The sequence below is a fragment of the Bos grunniens genome, chromosome 10 (genome assembly GCF_055505025.1).
Source record: "Bos grunniens cultivar Pamir isolate PY7600 chromosome 10, Bosgru_T2T1.0, whole genome shotgun sequence".
Lineage (NCBI taxonomy): Eukaryota > Metazoa > Chordata > Mammalia > Artiodactyla > Bovidae > Bos > Bos grunniens.
The window spans coordinates 58462348-58489168 of record NC_141174.1 but is presented as its reverse complement, the minus strand read 5'-3'; the positions used below and the strand labels follow the sequence as shown (position 1 = coordinate 58489168).

The following is a 26821-nucleotide window of genomic DNA, read 5'->3' as shown; positions in this document are numbered from 1 at the left end:
ATAGACAATATTCTTAATAAATCAAACAAATAACAACAAAAAAAACTGCAAGCAAAGCATTATGAAATGCAAAGTGTTGTCCCCCTTCTCAGGATTTCTCTAAATTGTTTTAACATAATATTCTTTTAAATTTCCTCTCCAAGTTATAAGCATAATTACATAAGCTGTATTATTATAATCATCTTTTATCAACTTAGATTAATAGTTGAAATATGCATAGGTTAAAAAAAAAACAACAACACACAGGTTAGGACTTCCTTGGTGGCACAGTGCGTAAGAATCTGCCTGCCAACGCAGGGGACACAGGTCTGATTGCTGGTCTGGGAAGACCCCACATGCCGCGGAGCAACTAAGCCCGTGCACCACAACTACTGAGCCTGCGCTCTAGAGCCCACGTGCCACAGCTACTGGAGCCCGCGCACCTAAAGCCTGTGCTCTGCACTGCCATGAGAAGCCCACACACTGCAACGAAGCGTAGCCCCCACTCGCTGCAACCAGAGAAAGCCTGCGCAATTCAACAAAGACCCAGCGCAACCAAAAATAAAGGACTTTTTTAAAAACACAGGTTAAAAAAATAAAACTACTTTTTAAGGTTTCAAACTTCTATCATCCAAACTTCTTTCAGAGCTGAGAGTAAATAGCAAAATTAATGTGTACATTCCCATAGTCACTGCCCTAGTTTACTGCTCTGGGCACTTACTGGGATCATTCATTCATTCATTCATTCACTCATTCACTTATTTATTGAATCCCCTTTATGGGCAGGGGTGGTGTGAGGCACTGGCTGATCAAAAGGCCTCATTATTGTTCTCACAGCCTCACTTTCTATTCTCTTCCATCTACCTTCTGACACCAGCACCAGAGTTATCCTATCCTCATTTCTCAGATGTGGAAACCAGGACATAAAGGCTAAGAGACCTGCCTAGGGCTAGGCTGTTAGTATGCAGTGGCAGGCCAGCCAGCTCCAGGGTCCCTGCCCTGCACCACCAGGCCGTGCCAACCACTCCTTGGCCTGCCACGCCAGGTGATTATAAGCTGCAAACTCTCTTTCCAGGCTCACATCCACTGTATCTTCACCAGATTATTTAATATTGCCCATCTGTCCCATGTACTTTGATGCTTCTGAACATTTATTTACTCACGTTTTCCTGTGCCTAGAAACACTCCTGACCTTCTAGTACTGACCTCTGAGGGGTTTTCGAGATTCCCTGTAGATTTATTGCTGTTCTCTGACCCTCCACAACATCTTAATGAGTGTTTCTAGTTAGCAGTCGCCTCGTTTAGCCTGATTAGCTGTTTACATGTCTGTAAACTTGATTCATTAATTCATTTGTACATTAATTCAGAAAGCCAGGTGCCAGCCAAGCACTGGACAGTATGCTTGGTGGGAACAAGCAAAGGGGCAAAGGATGGAAGCCTCCACCCAGGACAGTCTCAGAGTTTACGACAGGGAGCAGCCATGGCTGGGATTCCAGGAGAGTTGCTGGAGAAGGTAGTAGAGGCCAGAGAGGAAGGCGTGGGCCCCAGACCTCAGGGCTGGAATGGGCAGGCGTCGCAGAGGCTGACTGTGAATGGTAATAAACACTGCAGGAGCCAAAGCAGACCAGAAGGACAGGCCAGGAGCCTGAACTAGCCACAAACGCAACACCCAGGTCCTTATAGAATCACTCCTTAAAGTTCAATTTACTCTAGTATTTTCAACAGGACACTTTTTTTTTTTTTTTTTTTGCCTTTATCTACATCCAGCTATCTCCCTCACAACACACAAGTGATCAGTTAATGGTACTTGAGTATCTTTTAAAAAATGTTATATGAAGGCCTCTGAGGACACCCCTCTCATTAAACTCCATTCTTTTTGCAACTTAGCAAGGAGCAGGAGATGTATTTATAAATACCACTACTCCCTAAATAATGTGACTCCTAGAAACATTATTTACTGGTAAGGAGCACTGTCTCCCCATTTTGCTAGACACACAAAGTTAGGCAGAGAGAAACATATCACATTTTACTAAATAAAACAGCAGACAATAGGTATGGGCCTGTCCTACATCCTTCCCCAAATGCTGGCCAAGCTCTTTTCTAATGTTAATTATTCTTTTTTGATGTTTAATTTTTAAGTATAGTTTGGATGGTTTACTTACAAGATAAAGTTTAGGTGTTAAAATGTTTTTCCAGAAAAAAACCAAAATATTATCCAACTTTTCTTCTAGATCGCCAACATAGAAAAGGTCACCTTACATGGCTTGGCTTTTTGCTTTCCTTTAAGTTCAGAAACTTAAAGACAAGGGGGGGCCCTCATATATTTGTTATTGTTTTCGTTGTTGATTGTTTCAGCCGGAAAGCTTGACTTTTCCAAAAACAAAAGGCAAGGGATGTTTTCTAGAATTTCTCAAAGCTCGGAAGCCATAACTTCTGCCAAATGTAAACAAAGGCCATTCTGTATCATGTCCATACAGAATGTATACATGATCGATTAATGGCAATTCAGTAACTTCAGAGTTTTACTTTACTCAGAATAAATAAAGTTCAGTTAGAGAAAGAAAGGTACTCAAGGAAAGAGACTCTGTTTTAAGAAGCAAAGCTTTCAAAGCTTCTGGCATTGATTGCCCACAATAAATGTCAGATAGGAGGAATCCTGGTTCTACATCTAGAGAAGCTCTGTGAGATAAGGAGGTCCTATAGATTGTGAAGGAATTGAAGGGGATGGGAAAGGGAAGGAAAATGTAAACAGAGCTGGGAAGGGGAGAGTCTGGCTTTTTACTGTGGGGTCTGGGTATTTAGCTAGTCAACAAATTTTATTCATTCTTTAAGCCAATGAGCAAATTTATTTCAATGAAAAGTTATTCAACGTCTTTATATGCCATCCTTGAGACAAGCACTTATTACAGGTGGCAAGCATTTATTTAATATACTTGTCTTCACTGAAATAGGCAAATAGAAAAAGTTTAAATAGAATTTAGGATCCCAGAGTACCAGCCAAAAAAGTCTGGCTGTTTAAAAACCATTCGCACACCAAATGATCACGTTTAAAGTTTTCTCTCAGTTCCACAACATTCTACCTAATCCCTAAAGAGCCTGCTTCATGATGTCCTGCAGGGCTCCTCCCCCTAGAACACTCTTTAACTGGCTTCCTAACCGGAAAGGTCTACACATTCCTGGAGAAAAGACTTTGCAAGAACCCCACATGCTCTGTCCCTGAAGGAAAAGCCTCAGATGGGCTGCCAAACCTCACAAAAGGGTCAGCAGTTTCCAACTTCCTCAAGATCCCAGGGAGGAGAGGAGCAGGGCCTGTGCTGTGGAGCTTCAGGATCCACCTTCCTGCTATCAGAAAGAGAAAAGCCAGAGCCCTCAGGAGAAATCAATCAGCTTCGGACTCTCCCTTCCAGGTGCAGGGCATCACCAATCAGTCCTGACGATGCTTGGCAAAGCCAGGCTGACGGGTACAAAGCATGCTCCTCAATGAGTTCCCAGTTTATGCAATTTATTTAATTTCAGCCATCTGGCCAAATATCACAACAATACCATCCATGTCCCAAAGGGTTTGCCTGAAGTGGCTTACAAAAATTATAATGAAAATTAAGAAGTAGGGTCACAAAGTTCCCCTTCCTGTCTTCTTTAGGGCCTCATGCTCTCTATACTCGGAGAAGGCGATGGCAACTCAGTCCAGTACTGTTGCCTGGAAATCCCATGGACGGAGGAACCTGGTGGGCTGCAGTCCATGGGGTCGTGAAGAGTTGGACACGACTGAGCGACTTCACTTTCACTTTTCACTTTCATACATTGGAGAAGGAAATGGCAACCCACTCCAATGTTCTTGCCTGGGGAATCCCAGGGGCGGCGAAGTCTGGTGGGCTGCCGTCTATGGGGCTGCACAGAGTCGGACACGACTGAAGCGACTTAGCAGCAGCAGCTGCTGCTCTCTACACTCCTAGCATTATTAGCTTCTTGTCTCCATTGTTTGGTGTGAATGCTAATCTCCATTCCTTAGTATATTTCTCTATCTACCATTACCTATACATCACTGTCACTTGCATGATTTTCCCTCATTCATTTTTTCTGCCCTTAATCCTACAGATCCTGCCAAAAATACCAAAATAAATGCCCAGTACTATCACATCCCTAATATTATAACTTTCCTAACACTTGGTCTTTAGTAAAACTTCAGCATTTCTTTAAGCAATTTCCATATATGTCTCTGTTCTCTATGTCTGCAGAGCTAGATCTCAGACACAAGCTAAACTCTCTCAGACAGACTGTAGACCTCCCTTCTTTGGGACCTCAGCTTCAAAATTCAAAAAAAGCTACAACCATGTCCTGCTTGTACTTCTCATTTTCTCACTGGATCCAACCCCCTCCATCAATGACCATCGTTCTTTGAAACATGTTGGCATATCTCACTCCCGAGGTGAGGCCTCCACTAGGAAGCCTTCTGCTCATCTTATTTTACTGCCCACATCTGCCTTCATCCATATCTTCAGCCTCAGCTCTCTTGGCCTTCTCCCGGGACACATCCTCGGCCAGCACAATCTGTCCTGTTGCCACATACTCAATATCCATCATTTCAGCCCAACTTAAAAGTCGACAAAACATTCCCTGTACCACACAGATCTATGAAGCCCAGTTTTCTATCCCCCTTCATCCCTCAAATAACAACACCCTCACCCACACCACCCTCGAGAAAAAGACACAGCTAAAGTAAACATTAGTCCTCTTTATGTCTCCCGTCAGTAAGTTCTTTGAAGGTCAAACTGACTCACTGGAAAAGACCCTGATGCTGGGGAAGACTGAAGGCAGGAGGAGGAGGAGATGACAGAGGATGAGACAGTTGGATGGCATCACTCATTCAATGGACAGGAGTTTGAGCAAGCTCTGGGAGTTGGTGATGGATAGGGTAGCCTAGCGTGCTGCAGTCCATGGGGTCTCAGAGTCGGACACTACTGAGCAACTGAACTAAACTGCGACTTTGCTCTGTGATGTACTTATGACAATTCAAGGTGTCTCAGATTGTGCTGACAAACACTATTTGGTCATAGCTTTTTAGATTCCTACAGTATCAGGTACCACATCCCATCACATCCATCACGAATGTCCATGGTGAGAAAGGACAACATCTGAAACAGTTTTAAAAGGTAAAAATGCCTTTCCTCTGACATCTTCAAGTTTCTGGTAACTCTGCAACATGTTATATGCCAAGGTTTAAGAAGGCCATGTAGAACCCACACAGTCCTTCAAGCAAAGTAGATTACTGTTTGCCAAAATCTATTTCCAAAGAACTATTAAAACAACAACACATGTCACAGGGCTCTTTAAAGTATTCAGAAGGAACCTTCAATGTGGGTAATTAAAAAAACATCCTCTCTCCAAACAGAATCTTTATCTCCTTTTTAAATTAAACATTCTGAAGCCAGCTCAACATTTGGCAACATTTCTGAAGATTAATTTTAATTAGAAAAGTAAGAGATGGATTCTACAAATCTTCCCACGCTCCGCCCCCACCATAAAGAGGCCCAGACAGAAGTTGCAATGCAGAAAACCTTGTATTTAAAGAGTCCTTAAGTTAAAAGACTCACATCACAGTATCCTTTCAAGATAGAGAAATCAAAGAACCAGAATCTGGTCCTACATCAACCCCATGTAGGGGAACACAGATCTGCTGAGCAAATGCACCTGCTAAGACTAAGGGACTACGATGGCTACTTTAAAATGTCACCTTAGTGAATTCTCACAGCAGTCCTGTAAGGTAGGCATTGCTACCTCATTTTACAGGTTAGTAAACTAAGACTGAGGCTGGATCATTGCTTCCAAAGTCACTGGATAACCTTTCATAAACTACTTCTTTCAAAACGTTTTTTGTCATTATCTTCACATCAGAAGCATTATTTCCATGCTACAGATGAAAGAGAAAAATATTTGTCTGCATTACAATTTTCAGTTTCAAATAAGTGCTGATAAAATTGGACTCCTGAAGCTCTAAGAGTGACTTCATCACCCCATAGGTTCTGTGCAACTGCTCATCTCTACAAATCATCTCACTCAGCTCAACATTACCTTTTTTCTCTCTGTTGAAAAAGACAGATGCAGCTTGATTCACTTCAGACCACTGGAATACTAATTTGGAAGTAATAAGGCATCAATAGTATCCTTGGCAAATTTCATTCCAAGTTCATTCTTCCTTTGAATGAGATATGAGTCCAAGGACTCTTCTGGTACTAAGATCACATCAAAAAAATAAAACAAGCCTCATTTACTGGAAGTGTTTGGAAAAGGCATAACTACTCTGTCCGCCTACATCACTTGTGCCAATAGAATGGGTCCTGCATGAAAAGTCTGGGTAGAAGCAACAACAAAAACCTAAGAATCAACAGGTCTATATTATAGGGACTTCCCTGGTGGTCCAGGGACTGGAACTTTACGCTCCCAAAGCAGGGAACCTGGGTTCACTTCTGGTCAGGGGACTAGATCCCACATACTGAAACTGAGAGTTTACATGCCACAATGGAGGATCCCACACACCACAAAAAAGAAGAAAAAGAAAGTCTGTATTCTAAACCTGCCTTTGCCTTACTACGTACAGAATTCTGCACACTCACCTTAACTTACTAGTTAATGGCAAACAGTGAGTTTTGCTGTACTTGTCTTGCAGCAGTGTTGTGAGAAGACAGCAAGATAAAGTGTTGTTATAAGAATTAACAAGATATCCTGAATAAACAGCACACATAATCATTGTCCAAGTAGTCAGCCTTTCCTTTGAACCCTTACCTCCTCAATAGTCAAAAAGAGCACTCTTTGAAAAACAAAACTTCTATTTAAAATCCCTCAAGAGCTGCCCAGTGCCAAAGAACCAAGTCCAAACCCTTAGCAGAGCATGATCTGCCCCTACCCCACGGCCTTCCCAGCCTCATTCCCACCACCCTTCCTTTTCAGTAATAGGATACCACATGTAATGCCCCCAAACACATTAACGATACAGTATGTAGGTGATACGTCATATGCTACCCCTTCTATAGGGAATGTTCAACTCTGCTCAACTCCGATTTAAAGACAATTGCTCACTGAAACTTTCCCAGATTAGGTTCCCTAACCAGGGAGGGGTGGAGTTAGTCTCAAGGTGTCACTTCACTTATATTGAATCATAATCAATATTAAACCCTGAGATTCTTGAAAGTAAAGAATGTGTCCTTTCACAGTGTCTACACATCCTGACATACAGTAAGTGTGCAAAAAAGTTTGCTGGATAAATAGATCTCAACTATGTTTAAATACAAATTACTTACACATACATATATTAATATATCACATATATATGTTTAGAAAAGAAGATTGGAAGAAAACAAAATAGCAGTGGTGACCTCTGATTAGTATAATTATAAACTGCGTTTATTTTCTAAACTTTGTATTATAGGTATGTTAAACTTTAAATATGTTTTTTAAACTTATGGGCAAAAATAAATGAATGAATCAACATACTTACCTTATTTATCTTTATCCAACCCTCCATCTAGCCCAATGCCCTGCACAAAGAAGGTGCTCAATATATGTGTTTGAATTAAATATACTCTGTTGAATTGAATAACTGAAATGTCAAATCTATGCATTAAAAAGTTATTCAATAAACAGAACTAGATGTTTCAAAAAAATTGGCTAAAATCAATTCAAATGGTTTTTTACATCTCTAGATCCTCTTTGCTTAGTAGAGTCTTTAGAAGATACTCCTCTCACTCAGGGAACACAGTAGGAATGGCCACTATCTTGAATCATTCAGGGAGAGTGTGCAAGCTACTTAACCTCTCTGAACCTGAAGGAAGATATGTACTGCCTCTATATAGCTAAAAATCACACTGATGAGTTAAATAGAGATAAGCTGAGAGTTTCAGCCCTTGGAGTACGACATTTTAGATTCAGGTTGAATTTCATGTAGGAACCCTTACCTATCCCAGGAATGAGGCAAGTAACCTTTTGCCAAACCACCATGACCCATCTGATAATTCATTTGGAATACCTCAGTGAATGAATGCATGCAACATACTTACCTTCTTTATCTTTCTCCAACCCCCCACCTAGCCCAATACCCTGCACAAAGAAGGTTCTCAATATCTCAGGTAGAGGCTATACAATGGCTCAAGGGCAGTCTCCTGTAAAGTAGGGAGCATGTGAACTGGTACCTGAGTGACAGTTGGGCAAAAATTATCAAAAACTTCATATAAAATGCATCAATTTGGCCCATCAATTCCACTTCCTGGAAAGTCAAGTGGTGACATGGCATAAAGATTTAGCCTAAAAAAGAAAAAGTGCTTCACAAATTTATGATGAAAAATTGGAAATGACATTGCTGACCACACAGCACAGTGAGAAATCCACTGGATGGAATATACAAACGTTAACGATGTTGTAGAAATATTTATTGACAGTGAAATATATTCGCAACTTACTAAAAAAATTTACGAAACAGTATGTGGAGTGTGAATCCATCATTAATAGACAGAGACACATACAGATACGGATAGGAAAAAGCTCTGGCAGGTGCACACAAAACTGTTTAATAGTGGATATCTTAAGTGGCAGGAAAATGAGTGGCTGTTCTTTTCAAAACTGCCTGCCATCTTCTGATGTTTTTCCTTCAATGAACATAGAAATAATTCTTTGTATATATGAGGTGATTCTAAAATGAAACAATCAAATCATAAACTCCCTCCTGCATCTGCACTGGGGCATTCACATCTCCTAAGCAGTTCTCCTTATAAAAGTGACCACCTCTCAGACCCTCAGAGAAAGCCTGGAGAAAACCAAGCCACTTCAGCCCCGGTGCCACCAAACCCTACATGAGGTTCATCAGGAGACCAGACTCAGGAGAAACTTCAAGCCTGGGTTCCAACCCAGAATTCAAGCCCATCTTTCAGTAAGCACAGAGGCCAAGCATCCGTGGTCGCTTACCTCTCCCGAAGGCGGGGCCCCACGCTTGGCTTCTTCGTAGGCGCCCACCTGCTCCCAGGTGGCCAGAAAGGCGTGGGTGGGAGTGAAGTGCGCGCCGGAGAGCGGGAAGCCTGTGCGCACGTAGCTGGCGGCCAGGCCCAGCACCCCAGGAGAGGTGTCCTGGCGGTACAGGACCCGGCCCCTGCCGCCACTGGTATCGATGTCGGCCAGGAAGGGGGCGATGGCCGGGAAGTCTGTGGGGAAATCGTCGTCCACATACTGGGTCTCCCTGGGGAAGTCCTGGGTGGAGATGATGCCGTTGGTGCCCACCTGGGGAATGAGGGGGACAAAAAGGTGACCGCAGGAAGCCCAAGGACGTGAGAGCCTACCCTGGCACCGCAAGGAGGGAAGGGAGCCCTCGAGGCATGAAACTCCCCACTTTCCCATCCTCTGGAAGCCTGACTCCTGGTTCAGAGCGACCAGTGCAACTTCAACCGGCGTCGTCCCCCTCCCCCCCCCCCCCCCCCCCGCCCTGCCACCCTATCCCACACGTGCAGTGCAATAGCTCCAGGAGCCCTAAACTCCTTAACATACCTTTTCACTTCCCGCACAACCCTGGGGGAAAAGCTCTGGGTTCGAGGAAGGCGCACCCAGTTCTGCAAATTTGCACGGCCCTCTCGCTGAACTTAACTTTAGACCGCACGCACTGGCCGCCTTAGGAATCCCACCTTCTTTTCTGCCTGGGACGCTCATGCAGCTGAGAACAATTCTTAACTGTCCCCCTGTAGCAGGGGAAAGCAGTGCGTTTGGCAAAGGCAAAAAGCCAGCTCCCACCCCAAGGGCGCTCGGGGACAGCCGACGATGCGGACTATTTCCTCCCCTCGGAAGGCAGGGGTCCGGTGAAATCCACACTACCAATGACCCCTGTTCAGAAGCTGCTAGAAATCTGCCGAGTCCCGCACTATGAAGAAGCTAAACTTACGTAGAGGTCGCTGAATTGGGCATCATAGAAGCGCAAGGAAAGCGTCAGCTTCACGGCGGCTGAGCTTTCGTCGTCGCCTTCCTGCAGGAGCTGGTCCCCTCGCGACTGCCCGTAGGGGAAGAGCTCGCTTGGGTGCAGCGCCGCGGCCCGCGACAGCAGCAGCAGCAGCATTAGCAGCAACGGCGGCGGCGCCGGCCACCCGGCCGCCTGGTCCCCTCGCATGCTTGCTCGGCCCTGGGCTGCCGCGCGACAGACCGCGTCCCGCCCGGCCCGCCAGCCCACTAGCAGCGCCGAGCGGGCCTCAGACCTGGATCCCCGCGGGTGCCGGGGCGGGGCGGGACTCTGGGCCCTCCCAAAGCGCTGATTGGCCGCGGACTTGGGCCCGGACCCAATCGCCGGCTCTGAGAAAGTTCGACAGCGGCCACCACATCTGGTTCTCGTTAAGTTCTCTAAGGCAGCGGTCACAGGAGCGGCTGGGGCTGGAGAGGTGAAAGCCCCCGCTAGGGGTGATCGGAATTACTTCTCCTCCGCCTCCCCTCCCCGAGAGCTCGCGGGGAGGGGAGGTCATCTCCGCCCTCCTAACTGGGCTACCCGGAGATCCTGGCGAGTTCCGCCCCGTGGACCAAATGGCCCACACGGTTCGAAGGCGGCAGCGCTGCAGGAGATGACCTCGGCGCCAAGGGAGACCTCGAGGCGGCATGCGCCGCCAGCCTGGCAGGGCGAGGGTGGTGGGGGTTACGGTTTGCGCCCTGCCCTGGGGTCCCAGGCGCCTGTCGCCCTGGACGTCAGGCTCTCGAGCCGAGAAGCAAAAGGCATTGTCGCAGCCACAGCTTCCCATGCGGCCGCTTCACTTCACCCAGAGACGCGTTGCGGAGAACCGCGGCTTTGTGTGAAGCCTGGGGACTGACTCCTAAATTCCATCCCCCCCTCCCGAAGGTTGCCTCCCAGGAGGACGGGACCGCCCGGAAGGACTGGGCCACCGGGCCGAAATGCCTGCCAGTCCGAGTCAAGAGCGTTGTTTACCTTCCCCGGGGAAAACCGCACCGGGAAGGGCATGAAACGCTACAGTGTGTGATCGGCTGTTTGGGGCGTGGAATAAGGCATCCGGTTTGGACACCAAGCAGAAACGGGCTAGGCGCCACGGTGGAGAGACCCTGGGTCGGGCATCGAAGCTGCTCTTGACCGCTGCCACAGAGGTGGTAACCCGAGCTCTCCGCGGAACTGGAAACCTCACAACCGCCAAACCAGAGGTCCTGAGAGTGTGAGGGAACCTCATCTACCATAAATGTACCCTCAGCGAAGCTCCAGTAGCTGGAAGAGATTTTACTACCAATTTTATTATCAAGAGCTTGAAATTTCCCAGATAGTCTGTTTTCTCTCTTGGGATCTCCCTGGGGTCTTTGGAAGCAAAGGTATTTTAAAAGAAGGGAAAAGCAAACCCTTGGAAATGCCTTTAGGAACGCTCAAGAAACAGATTTCCTTTTGTGGGTGTTATTCCCGTTATACAAATCCTTACCAGCCCACAGGGCCAAGCCCTGAAAACTTTAAAAAGATCAGACTGTGAGACTCACAGAATTAACACAAAATGGAAAACTGGCCTAAAGTACTTTGCTTCTTCAAACTGTGAAGACATATTTGATGTTATAAAAATGTATTTGTGTTTGCATATATTATGTTCTCCTTTCTTTTGGAGACAGATTATTTTCATTGTACTGAGGAGGAAATAGCTCAAAGACGTTAGGTGACTTGACTTGCCCAAGGTCACCTAAAATTACTCTGTGGTATGAAATCCTTCACTGATTTTTGTAGCTTTTGCAAATCTCTCAACTGAGAATAATAATAGTTAACATTTATGAAATGGTAATAAGCCATAAGTTAGTGAGTCAGGCAGACCCTAAGATGGCCCTCAATGACCCCCATTTCCTAGTGTTCACTCCCTTGTATAATCTCTTCCCCTGGAGTGTAGGCTGGCCTAGTGACTTCTTTTTTTTTAATATAATTTTATTTATTTTGCTTATTTTTGGTTGCACTGGGTCTTTCTTGCTGCGTGGGCTTTTCTCTCGTTGCAGTGAACAGGGGTTACTCTTTGTTGTGGTGGGTGAGCTCATTGTGGTGGCTTCTCTTGTGGAACACGGGCTCTAGGGCACATGGGCTTCAGGAGTTGCAACTCCTGGACTCCAGAGCACAGGCTCAACTGTTGTGGCCCACAGGCTTAGTTGCTTGTGGTGTGTGGGATCTTCCCAAATCAGGTATTGAATCCATGTCTCATGCATTGAAGGTAGATTCTTTACCACTGAGCCACCAAGGAACCCCCTGCTGCTGCTGCTGCTGCTGCTGCTGCTGCTGCTGCTAAGTCGCTTCAGTCATGTCCGACTCTGTGCAACCCCATAGATGGCAGCCCACCAGGCTCCCCCATCCCTGGGATTCTCCAGGCAAGAACACTGGAGTGGGGAGCCATTTCCTTCTCCAATGCATGAAAGTGAAAAGTGAAAGTGAAGTCGTTCAGTACTGCCTGACTCTTAGGGACCCCATGGACTGCAGCCTATCAGGCTCCTCTGTCCATGGGATTTTCCAGGCAAGAGTACTGGAGTGGGTTGCCATTGCCTGCTCCAGGAACCCACTAGTGACTTCTAAACCAAAGAATGTGGCAACAGAGTTGAGAAATCATTTCAAATATTAGGCTAAATCTGTCTTGCTGGCAGACTCTTTGTCCCTGGTTTTGATGAAGCAAGCGATTATGCTGGGAAGGCCAGTATGGCAAGGAACTGGGGGCAGCCTCTGGCCAACATCCAACAAAGCACTGAATTCTGCCAACAACCATGTAAGTGAGCCTGGAAGGAGATCCTTCCCCAGTCATGTCTTGAGTTGTTGTTGTTCAGTTGCCCAGTCGTGTCCGACTCTTTGCAACCCCATGGACTGCCACATGCCAGGCCTCCCTGTCCCTCGCCATCTCCTGGAGTTTGCCCAAGTTCATGTCCATTGCATTGGTGATGCCATCCAGCCATTCATTCTTTGCCACCCACTTCTCCTTCTGCCCTTAATCTTTTCCAGCATCAGGAACTTTTCCAATGAGGAAAAGTTCATTGGAACAGGTGGAACAGCCACCTGTTCGCATCAGGTGACTAGAATACTGGAGCTTCAGCTTCAGCATCAGTCCTTCCTATGAGTATTCAGGGTTGATTTCCTTTAGGATTGACTTGATCTCCTCACTGTCCAAAGGACTCTCAGGAGTCTTCTCCAGCACCACAGTTCAAAGGCATCAATGTCTTGAGACAGCACCTTAATTCTGGCTGACACCTGGACTGCAGTCTTGTAAGAGACCCTGAAGCAGAGGACCCTCACTAAACAAGATTCACATTTGGGACCCACAGATACTATGGGAATTTAATAAAATCATGTTATTTTAAAGCTGTTATGGTTTGGGATAAATTTGTTATGCAGCAATAGTTAAGCCACAGAGCTAGACACCATGCTAAAGAAATCAAGACTTGATTTCTGGGTTAATTTCTTGTGTGTGGTTAACACACACACACACACAGAGTTACTGCTACATAGCTAGTAAGTACAAGAACGTGATTTGAACTCAGTTTTGTCTGATTTCTAAACCTCTGCTCTTTAGTACTAAATCACATTGCCACGAAGCCCTCTGCAAGGTTGCTCAGGCCTACCTCTCTAACTTCAGCTCTGGCCATGGTTATCCTTTCAGGTGAGACTTTAGTTCTCAAATGCAACATATATTATGGTTAGGAATATCCTTATATGCTTTCCCCAATTCATCTCATCTAGCTAAAACCTACTCATCATTCAAGACTTGAATCAAAACCCTTCTCTTCAGGAAGCCTTCTTGGAAACAAGCCTAACACAGAAGACCCTTCTCTGTCCCATATGCTCAGTGCTTGTCATTATCATATCTTCTGTCATCCCTAGTCTCTGCATGTCCCCCTCCCCACCACCACCACGCGTGGAGAATGGGAACTTGGTCTCATTCAGGGCCTGCTACAGTGCCTGCCTGGCCTGTTGGAAGACGTTTAAAGAAGTATTTGTTGAAGGAGTGAAGCCAAGCAAGGCAACCTAGGGCTAGGATCCATGTCTGTGGCTCAAATGAAACATTCGTGTCCCCACACCACCTTTCCTGTTAATCTGACCTGAGTTTTGTAATTATCTTCATCAGGCTGTCTAGTGACTTACCTACCATGGCTCTCCAGTTTTTGTCATTCTTTCATTCATTCATCCACTCTACAACTATTTTCTGGGACTTTACCATGACAAATACAGCTCTGCAAGAAATAATGGAGTGCAAGATGTGACCCTTCACCTTATAAATCTCAAAATCAGTTGCAAAAACAAAGCAGGAATATGAAAAAAAAAAAAAAAAGGACCAATGCTGCAAGGTAACATGCATTTAATAGAAAAACAGGCCAAAAAATGCCTTTGAACTGAGAGACTGTCACTAGGTGTGAATCTGGTGTTACCTGAACACAAAAGACGTAGATTCAAAGGCAAGAGGCTGAAATGAGCCGTCCTGACTCCTGTTTGCATTAAAGTGGCCAAATTCTTTTTGAAATACGAGGCTTTGGACAGCTGTGCTTAAGCAGATATTCCTTTGAACTTTTATTCTAATATTATTTTTAAAAGACTCTATGGCACCCAAAGAGTGGTTTCTTCTTTAAAATGTCACTTTGGGCCTGGAGGAAAAGGAAAAAAAAAATCTGTCATGGCTATTTCAATGGTCAAAGTAAATACTGAAGAAATATTTCTCTTGTATCCTCTGCTCCAGAGTAGAATTTCCATGACCTGCCAGACTAGTTAAAGAGGCAGAGGCCCCTTTCTGGCCAAAAGTTATAGAAGACTTCCCTAGACACTTTTAGTCCTCTTGGATTGGATCTTCAAGTAATTGCTTGAGAGAGAAGATTCTCAACTGTAGTTTTTATCCCAAGACAAGGATGGTACCAGACACCTTGTCAATAGACCTTGGCAAGTCTTCAAAGTTACACACACACACACACACAAATATATACATATAGTGGTTATATTTTTGTTATAAATACCAAGACTGCAAGAATGATGATACTTTCTATTATTTTAATCAAGAGAATGAAAACACATTTGTTCCACAGTGTGGCAAATAGATTTTGGTATTCAAAGCCAAGTTCTATATATAGAATGGACTCGTGTGTGTACATGTTTATACTGGAGATGGCCGTGGCAGAAGATGTTCTGGTTCTTGTCACACACAGTGATTCTTTGCATAACTTTACTCTCTATTAAATTCCAGACTGGGTGTTCTAGCATGTAGTGAAAATAGAGTTGTACAAATTAGCATGTCTCCACAGACTCAGGATGGACTGAAACCATCCATAGGCCTGAGAAAAACCACTGAGACCTTCCTACTGCTTGGATTATATTTGAAGGTTATTACAATGTAGGTGGGATGCTCTACTTTCAAATGACCTCCAAATATATCCCAAGCCCTAAATCTTCACTTGAGTTTTGCATTTGTATTCAACTCCCTGCTGAACATCCTTGGGATGTTCCAAGGATGTTCCACATTTAAGTGTTAGGGAAATTAAAATGGAGGAAGTCCTGTTCAGGCTTCCGAAACAGGATAGCAGGCCTCTGACCTGCTTCTGACCATCCTAGATGCTCCCCAGATTCTGTGTCTGCCTGTAAGCACAGCAAGTTAGGCAGCACTTCAGATAAGAAAAGAAGTGGGTCTTGGAATCTCTTAAGCCCAAGGGCCTGGCCAGCCCCCCAGCACTGAAGAAGTTACATGACTCACAAAGTAGAACAAACAGCACTGTAAAATTTAAAAGAAATACCAGAAATGACACTTAACATCATCGAAACAAACAACCCAATCAACAAGTGGGCAGAAGACCTAAACAGACATTTCTCCAAAGAAGACGTATAGATGGCCAAGAGGTGCATGAAAAGATGCTCAACACTGCTAACTATTAGAGAAATGCAAATCAAAACTACAGTGAGGTATCACCTCACACTAGCCTGAATGGTTATTACCAAAAAATCCACAAACAATAAAGGCTGGAGAGTGTGTGGGAATGTAGATTGGTACAGCCACTAGGAGAACAATATGGAGGTTCCTTAAAAAACTAAGACTAGAGCTACCATATGACCCTGCAATCCCACTCCTGGGCATATATCCAGAGAAAAATATGGTCCAAAGGCATACATGCACCTTTGCAGCATTGTTTATGAAGGAGGAAACAGACAGAACAGGCTCCATCTTGAAAGCAGGACTCCATATTGGGCCAGCCTGTGGACTTTGAACTATATGCCCAGAATCTATGGAAACGACATACCAACTGGAAAACCAGGCTCCCTGGATGGAAGAGCCCCAGGGCTCGTACCTAGACTCTCTGTTGCCTAGGAGAATACCCTAATTATCTGTGTAACCGAATACAATCATAAATTCTATTATGCTTATTGGGGTATGACCACAGGCCTACTGATAATTGTCCACTGTTAACTACCTAGGCTTAAGGTATATGAATCAGGGGTTAACTTTGATTGTAGCTTTCTTTTCCTTTGTTCAGACTAGTTTCAGGGAAATGGGGGAGGTGGGTTTGGGCACGTACACCTAGGGTATATAAGGTTTTCAGAAAAACTGGTCAGGGTCCTTGGCTAAGACGAGACTCTGCCTTGGGCCCGCTGGTGTAATAAACTGCACTCCATTATCTGCATTGTCCTTCTGAGTGAGTTTGTTTCCCAGAACGCGTGGCTACAACATTTATAGTAGCCAAGACATGAAATCAACCTAAACGTCCATCAACAGAGGAAAGGATAAAGAAGATGTCGTACATATACACAATGGACTATTACACACCCATTAAAAAGAATGAAATAATGCCATTACCAGCAATATGGATGGACCTAAAGATTGTCATATTGAGTCAAGTGAGTCAGTTCAGTTCAGTTCAGTCACTCAGTCGTGTCTGACTCTTCGCAACCCCATGAATCACAGCATGCCAGGCCTCCCTGTCCATCACCAACTCCCGGAGTTCACCCACTCATGTCCAACGAGTCAGTGATGCCATCCAGCCATCTCATCCTCTGTCATCCCCTTCTCCTCCCACCCCTAATCCCTCCCAGCATCAGAGTCTTTTCCAATGAGTCAACTCTTCACATGAGGTGGCCAAAGTACTGGAGTTTCAGCTTTAGCATCATTCCTTCCAAAGAACACGCAGGGCTGATCTCCTTCAGAATGGACTGGTTGGATCTCCTTGCAGTCCAAGGCACTCTCAAGAGTCTTCTCCAACACCACAGTTCAAAAACATCAATTCTTCGGCGCTCAGCCTTCTTCACAGTCCAACTCTCATATCCATACATGATCACAGGAAAAACCATAGCCTTGACTAGACAGACCTTTGTTGGCAAAGTCATGTCTCTGCTTTTCAATATGCTATCTAGGTTGGTCATAACTTTCCTTCCAAGGAGTGTCTTTTAATTTCATGGCTGCAGTCACCATCTGCAGTGATTTTGGAGCCCCAAAAAATAAAGTCTGACACTGTTTCCACTGTTTCCCCATCTATTTCCCATGAAGTGATGAGACCAGATGCCATGATCTTAGTTTTCTGAATGTTGAGCTTTAAGCCAACATTTTCACTCTCCTCTTTGACTTCATCAAGAGGCTTTTTAGTTCCTCTTCACTTTCTGCCACAAGGGTGGTGTCATCTGCATATCTGAGGTTATTGATATTTCTCCCGGCAATCTGGATTCCAGCTTGTGTTTCTTCCTGTCCAGCGTTTCTCATGATGTACTCTGCATAGAAGTTGAATAAGCAGGGCGACAATACACAGCCTTGACGTACTCCTTTTCCTATTTGGAACCAGTCTGTTGTTCTATGTCCAGTTCTAACTGTTGCTTCCTGACCTGCATATGGGTTTCTCAAGAGGCAGGTCAGGTGGTCTGGTATTCCCATCTCTTTCAGAATTTTCCACAGTTTATTGTGATCCACACAATCAAAGGCTTTGGCATAGTCAATAAAGCAGAAATAGATGTTTTTCTGGAACTCTATTGCTTTTTCCATGATCCAGCAGATGTTGGCAATTTGATCTCTGGTTCCTCTGCCTTTTCTAAAACCAGCTTGAATATCTAGAAGTTCACAGTTCACGTATTGCTAAAGCCTGGCTTGGAGAATTTTGAGCATTACTTTACTAGCGTGTGAGATGAGTGCAATTGTGTGGTAGTTTGAGCATTCTTTGGTACTGCCTTTCTTTGGGATTGGAATGAAAACTGACCTTTTCCAGTTCTGTGGCCACTGCTGAGTTTTCCAAATTTGCTGGCATATTGAGTGCAGCACTTTCACAGCATCATCTTTCAGGATTTGAAATAGCTCAACTGGAATTCCATCACCTCCACTAGTTTTGTTCATAGTGATGCTTTCTAAGGCCCACTTGACTTTGCATTCCAGGATGTCCGGCTCTAGGTCAGTGATCACACCGTCGTGATCATCTTGGTCGTGAGGATCTTTTTTGTACAGTTCTTCTGTGTATTCTTGCCTCCTCTTCTTAATATCTTGTGCTTCTGTTAGGTCCATACCATTTCTGTCCTTTATCGAGCCCATCTTTGCATAAAACATTCCCTTGGTATCTCTAATTTTCTTGAAGAGATCTCTAGTCTTTCCCATTCTGTTGTTTTCCTCTATTTCTTTGCATTGATCGCTGAGGAAGGCTTTCTTATCTCTCCTCGGTATTCTTTGGAACTCTGCATTCAGATGCTTATATCTTTCCTTTTCTCCTTTGCTTTTTGCTTCTCTTCTTTTCACAGCTATTTGCAAGGCCTCCTCAGACAGCCATTTTGCTTTTTTGCATTTCTTTTCCATTGGGATGGTCTTGATTCCTGTCTCCTGTACAATGTCACGAACCTCATTCCATAGTTCATCAGGCACTCTATCTATCAGATCTAGGCCCTTAACTCTATTTCTCACTTCCATTGTATAATCATAAGGGATTTGATTTAGGTCATACCTGAATGGTCTAGTGGTTTTCCCTACTTTCTTCAATTTAAGTCTGAATTTGGCAATTAGGAGTTCATGATCTGAGCCACAGTCACTCCTGGTCTTGTTTTTGTTGACTGTATAGAATTTCTCCATCTTTGGCTGCAAAGAATATAATCAATCTGATTTCGGTGTTGACCATCTGGTGATGTCCATGTGTAGAGTCTTCTCTTGAGTTGTTGGAAGAAGGTGTTTGCTATGACCAGTGCATTTTCTTGGCAAGTCTGGATGTAGGCCGGCCCAATTTGATGATGTATACACTGCTACTTCTCTCTATTGTTTCTATTTCTTCTCTTTTGTTCATTGTATATTGAAATTAAGTCAAAAAATCTATAAAAAATTGAAATTATTCATTTGTGAGTAATGAGTGGTTTCTTTTGTTAATGAATCCTTGAAATCTAAAATTAAAGTAATACTTTTGGCAAAACAGAAGTTGGTGCTATGAGCAGGATTTGTAAAACAAAACGCAACTTGTTAAGAAGAAAGAGGTTAAGATTGATGAGGTTTTTATTCCTAGATGGGAAGATCTGCCTTACTGCTTGTTAGTTGCTATAGGGGGCACATCCACTGGATTGTGTGAGAATTGGGACCCCAAATTAAAGTGGGCTGAACCTTTTGAAATTATTGAATGTTTGCAGCTCGTGCCAATTGAGAAAGGACAAAAATGTACCATGTTGGGTCTGAGAGGCTGGATCCTCCTCTCTGCATATCGTCAGGTACATGAAGCCAAATTAAAACTGGTTGAAGAGAAGTCAAAACTAAAGAAATAATTATGTGATTTGCAGGGATGATTGTCCATGTTACAATGTCAAAATTATATTTTAGGTGACTAAGTCTCCACTTGGCAGTCGATAGCAGAAGAAGCCGCTGTAAAGGTTGCACAAGCTAAACATCGAAAGCAGCACAGTAAGGTTAATAAGAAGGTAGTTCATCCAGCGATAGCTAAATCGGGGTAGACTGGGACCCTGATGCTTGGGATATGGATATCTGGGATGATAGTTCGAATTCAGAGGCAGAGGATGATGCAAGCTCAAGAGCACAACCTAGCTCTATGCAAGCCAAGGAGAAATCAAACCCCCTAACTTTTATGCTGAGTCGGCATAGTGTGGAGAATGGAAACTGATGCCCAAGAGAATGTCATAAAGAAGGATACCCTTGAGGAAAATACCCAGTATGAAATTAACGACATTCTAAGCAGAGGGCTGAAGAGCCCCTTACTTCTCAGACAGTGTGTGTATACGACACTGGGGCAGCAGGAATCCTCATAGATGGGGAAGACACAAATAAATTTGGCACTATCAGCAATGATTCTTTTGTGCAACAAGTTTTTAGAAATAAAAGTCAAAGTCCTGGAGACTCAATTCTACTAGAAGTGGTGGTTGAAGGGTGGGTGCATTAAGAAATAGCCTTTAAAATCCACCTGGCCTGGGAGTGATCGCCCTTGGTATGCATTAAAGGATTGTATTCAGAGACTGAAGAAAAAGGCTATGAAAAGTGCCATCTTTGCAGAGCACACGAATGAGATGTCACAAATGCCTTTAACAGTACAAATGAGAAAGAAGATCTTTAAAATGACCCCTCCAAGCTACAATCATGCCATTTAAACCCTATTTTAAATAAGATGGGCACTCCCATTAATTAAGTAATTGATAAAGTCCAGCAACTCAGTGACTTAGGAGAATGGAATTTAGAAAAATAGGAGGACAGAGAAAAAAAATAAAAGCAATAACAGAGTATCTAGAAAGGACACGTTTATGGCTCACATTAAAGAGAGAGTTCCTAGAGAGAAAATTGATGGAGTAACAACTAAAGAATTATGGGAAATGTACTGTAAGAATGGATTAGATATAAGAAAGACTTCCCAGAAAACTGTTAAGGGTAAGGAACAAGAGGAAGGAAAAGGGGGACCCAGAGAAATAATCCATTTAATGACAGTAATGGTAAAGATGAGTCTAAGTAATCAGATTTGTTCCCCAACCCCATTTATCCCTGGATAGATATGGGGAAAATTTAAAACAAACAATGACTTGTGGGACAAGCTCCAGTAAATTCTTCGGCTAGGAAAGATAGATGGCCTCATTTTAAAGTAACAATTTTTTTGAAAAATGACTCACCAATTACTTTTAGGGCATTATTTGATACCAGGGTGGAAGCCTCTTTAGTCTATGGGAATCTCAAGAATTTTAAAAGACAAAAAAATAATAATGACAGGCCTTGGAGGTAAACAGACAAAAGCTGTACAAACCAAAACTGATTTCAAAATAGGGCAATTACCTCGAAGAACTTATTCAGTAATGACTGTTCCTATTCCAGAATATATAATTGAATTTGACATCGTGGCAGGCATGACTTTAAATCTAGAAGCAGGAAGATATCAATTTGGAGTACATGCTTCACAACTGGCATCTCCTGTAATTGTGAGAAAGTTAATCATGCCCCCTAAAACTACTGGCTGCTACCAAATTAATTCAGCTAAAACAATATCAAATTCTGGAGGGACAGACTGAAATTACTAAAACTACACAAGACCTATTAGAGGCTGGAGTATTAATTACTACATCTACTGAATGGAATAACCTTGTATGGCCAGTAAAAAAAAAAAAGATGGCTCTTGCAGAAAGACTGTACATTATTAGGAACTAAACAAGGTGGCAGGTATGACTTTAAACTGTCTGCTGCAGTTTCTGATACTATAACTTTAATAGAATGAATACACAGCCATTCAGGACAATGGTATGCAGGAACTGATCAGGCCAGTGCTTTCTTTACTATACTCATAGAAGAACAATCATGGAATCAATTTACTTTTACATGGCAGGGGTGACAATATATGTTCACCCACTTGCCATTCTTTAGGATTATGTGCCCAGTCCTACTATCTGTCAATGACTTGCAGTTGAACATTTAGATTACATGGAAATGTCTGATGATGTAAAAGTATCTTATTATATTGATGATATTATGATACAAGGACCAACCGAGGAAACAGTGTTAAAACTCTAAACCAATGTGTTAGTATTTTAAAGAAACAAAGGATGGGAGATTAATCCCTCCAAAATTCAGGGACCTGGCCAGACTGTAAAAGTTTTGGGAATACAATGGGTTAAAGAATATAGAGAGATGTGGTCCCTCACCTAGAGCCAGACATCCTGGAATGTGAAGTCAAGTGGGCCTTCAGAAGCATTACTACAAAGCTAGTGGAGGTGATGGAATTCCAGCTGAGCTATTTCAAATCCTTAAAAATGCTGCTGTTAAAGTGCAGCACTCAATATGCCAGCAAATTTGGAAAACCCAGCAACAGCCACAGGACTGGAAAAGGTCAGTTTTCATTCCAATTCCAAAGAAAGGCAATGCCAAAGACTGTTCAAACTACCACACAATTGTGCTCATTTCACATACTAGCAAGGTAATCCTCAAAATCCTTCAAGCTGGGGCTCAACAGTACGTGAACCAAGAACTTCCAGATAAATAAGGTGGATTTAGAAAAGGCAGAGGAACCAGAGATCAAATTGCCAACATCTGTTGGATCATACAAAAAGCAAGAGAATTCCAGAAAAACAGCTACTTCTGCTTCACTGGCTACCCTAAAGCCTTTGACTGTGTGGATCACAACAAAATGTAGAATATTCTTAAAGAGATGGGACTACCAGAGCACCTAACCTGCCTCCTGAGAAATCTGTATGCAGGTCAAGAAGCATCAGTTAGAACCAGACATGCAACAACAGACTGGGAAAGGAGTATGTCAAGGCTGTACATTGTCACCCTGATTGTTTAACTTATATGCAAGTTATCCTGCTTGTTTAACTTATATCATGTGAAATGCCAAGCTGGATGAATGACAAACTGGAATCAAGATTGCTGGGAGAAACATCAATAACCTCAGATATGCAGATGATACCACTCAAACAGCAGAAAGTGAAGAGGAGTTAAAGAGCTTCTTGATGAGGGTGAAAGCGGAGAGTGAAAAAGCTGGCTTAAAATTCAACATTCAAAAAACTAAGATCATGGCATCTGATCCCTTCACTTCATGGCAAATTGATGGGGAAAAAGTGGAAACAGTGACAGATTTTATTTTATTGGGCCCCAAAATTACTGCAGACAGTGACTGCAGCCATGAAATTATAAAACGCTTGCTCCTTGGAAGAAAAGCTATAGAAAACCTTGACAGTGTAAAAAAGCAGAGACATCACTTTGCCACATATTCAAAACTATAATTTTTCCAGTAGTCATGATGGATGTGACAGTTGGACCATAAAGAAGGCTGAGCTCCAAAGAATTGATGCTTTCGAAATGTGGTGCTGGAGAAGAATCTTGAGAGTCCCTTGGACAGCAAGGAGATCAAACCAATCCATTCTAAAGGAAATCAACCCTGAATATACATTAGAAAGACTGATGTTGAAACTAAAGCCATACTTTGGCCATGTAATGCAAAGAGCTGACTCACTGGAAAAGACCCTGATGCTGAGAAAGACTGACGGCAAAAGGAGAAGGGACGGCAGAGGACGAAATGGTTAGATAGCATCATCGACTAAATGGATATGAGCAAATTCTGGGAGATAGCGGAGGGCAGAGGAGCCTGCAGTGCTGCAGTCCATGGGGTCACAAGAGTCAGACATGACTTAGTACCTGAACAACAACGAACATAAAGAGATTTTACCTAAGGCAAGTGATGCCAGTGGTAAAGAACTCTCTTTCCAGTGCAGAAGATGTAAGAGATCCGGGTTCAATCCCTAGATCAGGAAGATCCCATGGAGTAGGGAATAGCAAACCCACTCCACTATTCTTGCCTGGAGAATCCCAAGGACAGAGGAGCCTGGCAGGCTATAGTTCATGGGGTCACAAAGAGTCAGACATGACTGAAGGGACTTAGCATGCACACAAACAAAAGATAATGAAATTTAAAAGTCCCCAGACAAAAAAGGGAGGCTCAGAAGTTTAGAAGGCTATCTGGTTTCCAGTGACAGTGTATTCCACATTTGGGCCAGATATTAAGTCTACTTTACAAAGTAACTAAGAAAAGGTATAAATTTCAATGGTCTGATGAGCAACAATAGGCTTTTTATGCCACTAAAAGTGCAATTGTTATTGTTGTGTAGCTGCTAAGTCAGGTCCAACTCTTGCAACCCCAAGGAGCCCACCAGGTTCCTCTGTCCATGGGATTTCCCAGGCAGAAATACTGGAGTGGGTGGCTGTGCCCTTCTCCAAGGGATCTTGCCAACCCAGGGATCAAACCCATGTCTCCTGCTTGGTAGATGGATTCTTTACCATTGAGCCACCTTGGAAGCCCCACTGAAGAAGGTAAAAGTAGCCAATTTGCAGAGTTATATGCCAGGAGTTGGTGATGGACAGGCCTGGCATGCTGCAATTCATGAGGTCGCAAGGAGTCGGACACGACTGAGCGACTGAACTGAACTGACTGATGGTATTTATCAGGTATTAAAGCACTCATGGTGGCTCAGATGGTAAAGAATCTGCCTGCAATGCAGGAGCCCCAGGTTCAATCCCTGGGTTGGGAAGATCCCCTGTAGAAGGAAATGGCAATCCACTCCAGTATTCTTGCCCAGAGAATTCCATGGACAGAAGTACCCAGTGGACTACAGTCCATGGGTGCGCAAAGAGTTGGACATGACTGAATGACTAACACTTTTACTTATCAGGTATTAAAGCAAGAGAATTTAACTAAATGTCATGGTCAGTAGCCAATGGATGGCCACTTGGCTTCCCCTATGGGTAAAGAATAACTGGCAAATTCACTCCAAAGTGCTATGGGGAAAGGAATTATGGTCAGATATTTTGGAAATTGCACAAACTACTAATGTTTCAGTCTTTCATGTAGATGCTAATAGTGTTCCAAATTCTACAGAACGATGGTATAACTATTACAGATGAACAAACCATAATTCAAGCCTTAGAAGTCAATCCAGACTCTAGCGACTTAAAAGGTTTGACTCTACAGGCACACCAAAAATATGGTCATCTGGAAGAAAAAGCAACATACAGGTGGGCTCAGGATTAAGGTGTTTCTTTTAACTATGGTTCTCATTAAATTTGTTATTTTAACATAGCTGATCTGTCAACATATTTAAACACAGAAGCGTGCCACAACTAGTCAAAGGACAACTGGCACATGACAAGCTGCCTGGGCAAATATGGCAATTTGATTATATTGGTCCGTTAATTTGAGATAAAGGATGCCAATATATATATTCTGCTGTGGACAGCTATTCTGTATATTTAGTGGCCACTCCCTTTAGGAAAGCCAATCAGACTGATAATATTAAAACATTGTAAAAATTAATTTATGTTATGGTGTTCTACTTTAGATTCAGAGTGACAATGGGTCACATTTTAAAGGTAAGTTAATACAAGAGTTTGCCCAGGAACATAATACACAACGGACTTTTCATATTTCTTACAGTCCTCAAGTTGCTGGTTTGACTGAAAGAATGAATGGTTTGCTTAAACAACAATTAATTAAACTTGGAGAGGTTCTTACAAAAATTGGAGGACTAACAACATTTAGAAAACAAGGATCATGGCATCTGGTCCCATCACTTCATGGGAAATAGATGGGGAAATAGTGGAAACAGTGTCTGACTTTATTTGGCGGGGGGGGTCCAAAATCACTGCAGATGGTGATTGCAGCCATGAAATTAAAAGACGCTTACTCCTTAGAAGGAAAGTTATGACCAACCTAGATAGCATATTCAAAAGCAGAGACATTACATTGCCAACAAAGGTCCATCTAGTCAAGGCTATAGTTTTTCCAGTGGTCATGTATGGATGTGAGAGTTGGACTATAAAGAAAGCTGAGCACCGAAGAATTGATGCTTTTGAACTGTGGTGTTGGAGAAGACTCTTGAGAGTCCCTTGGCCTGCAAGGAGATCCAACCAGTCCATTCTGAAGGAGATCAGTCCTGGGTGTTCATTAGAAGGACTGATGCTGAAGCTGAAACTCCAATACTTTGGCCACCTCATGTGAAGAGCTGACTCATTGGAAAAGACTCTGATGCTGGGAGGGATGGGAGGCAGGAGGAGAAGGGGACGACAGAGGATGAGATGGCTGGATGGCATCACTGACTCAATGGACATGAGTTTGGGTAAACTTCAGGAGTTGGTGATGGACAGGGAGGCCTGGCATGCTGCGATTCATGGGGTCGCAAAGAGTCAGACACAACTTGAGTGACTGAACTGAACTGAACTGAACTTTAATACTGCCCTCAATATTTTAAATAACAGATCTATAGGAGTATCAGAAACTCCTTTGATGAAAATGACTATGCCAAACCTACAGATTAATAAAATAGACTTCCATCCTGAGACAACTGAGTATCAGGAAATTATCCCAGGAGCACCGTAGCTCTTTTCCAAGCTCCTTCTGAGGCCTCGGGACTGGATTTCTATCTATATCTGAACATACACTTACTAAAAGATTGATATGTGCTATTTCAACTGGTATTGGAAATAAAATGCCTCCTGGACACTGGATTAATTAAAGAACACTCCAGTTTAGTGTTAAAAGGGATTTCTGTCCATGAGGGTAGGGTGTTATAGACTCAGACTACCAAGTAGAAATATGAGTAATTTTACAAAATAAACAAAAGGATGATCTACTTATTAATACACAGGATTACATTGCCCAGTTGTGGATTCTTCCGTGGGTAATTGGCAAAGTACAAAAAGAAGAACCTCCCACCTTACTAAACGTTAGAGGTGATGCAGGGTTTGGATCCACAAATGATATACATGCAACTGGAGTTAAATTCTGGGTGAAGCAGCCTAATGGTCCTCCCAAACCTGCTGATGCAACTGTGCAGGGGAAGGGCAACACTGCGTCAGTGATGATCCCTGGACAGGAAAAAGGGACATACGTGCCATTAACCTGCTGTTATTCCCGTGAATAGACTATTCTT

General features: G+C 43.3%; 1 protein-coding gene across 1 annotated transcript in view; it reads right to left on the bottom strand.

Annotated features, from left to right (window-relative positions):
• NID2 (nidogen 2) overlaps positions 1-10223 on the bottom strand; it is a 92673-nt gene extending 82450 nt beyond the window's left edge. Inside the window, exons 1-2 of the mRNA XM_086321510.1 lie at positions 9893-10223; positions 8932-9240 (exon numbers count right to left, since the gene is read on the bottom strand). Coding sequence (XP_086177636.1) covers positions 8932-9240; positions 9893-10114 — 531 coding nt within the window. The 5' untranslated portion in view covers positions 10115-10223. The remainder of the gene's footprint in view (positions 1-8931; positions 9241-9892) is intronic.
• Positions 10224-26821: the final 16598 nt, after the last annotated feature.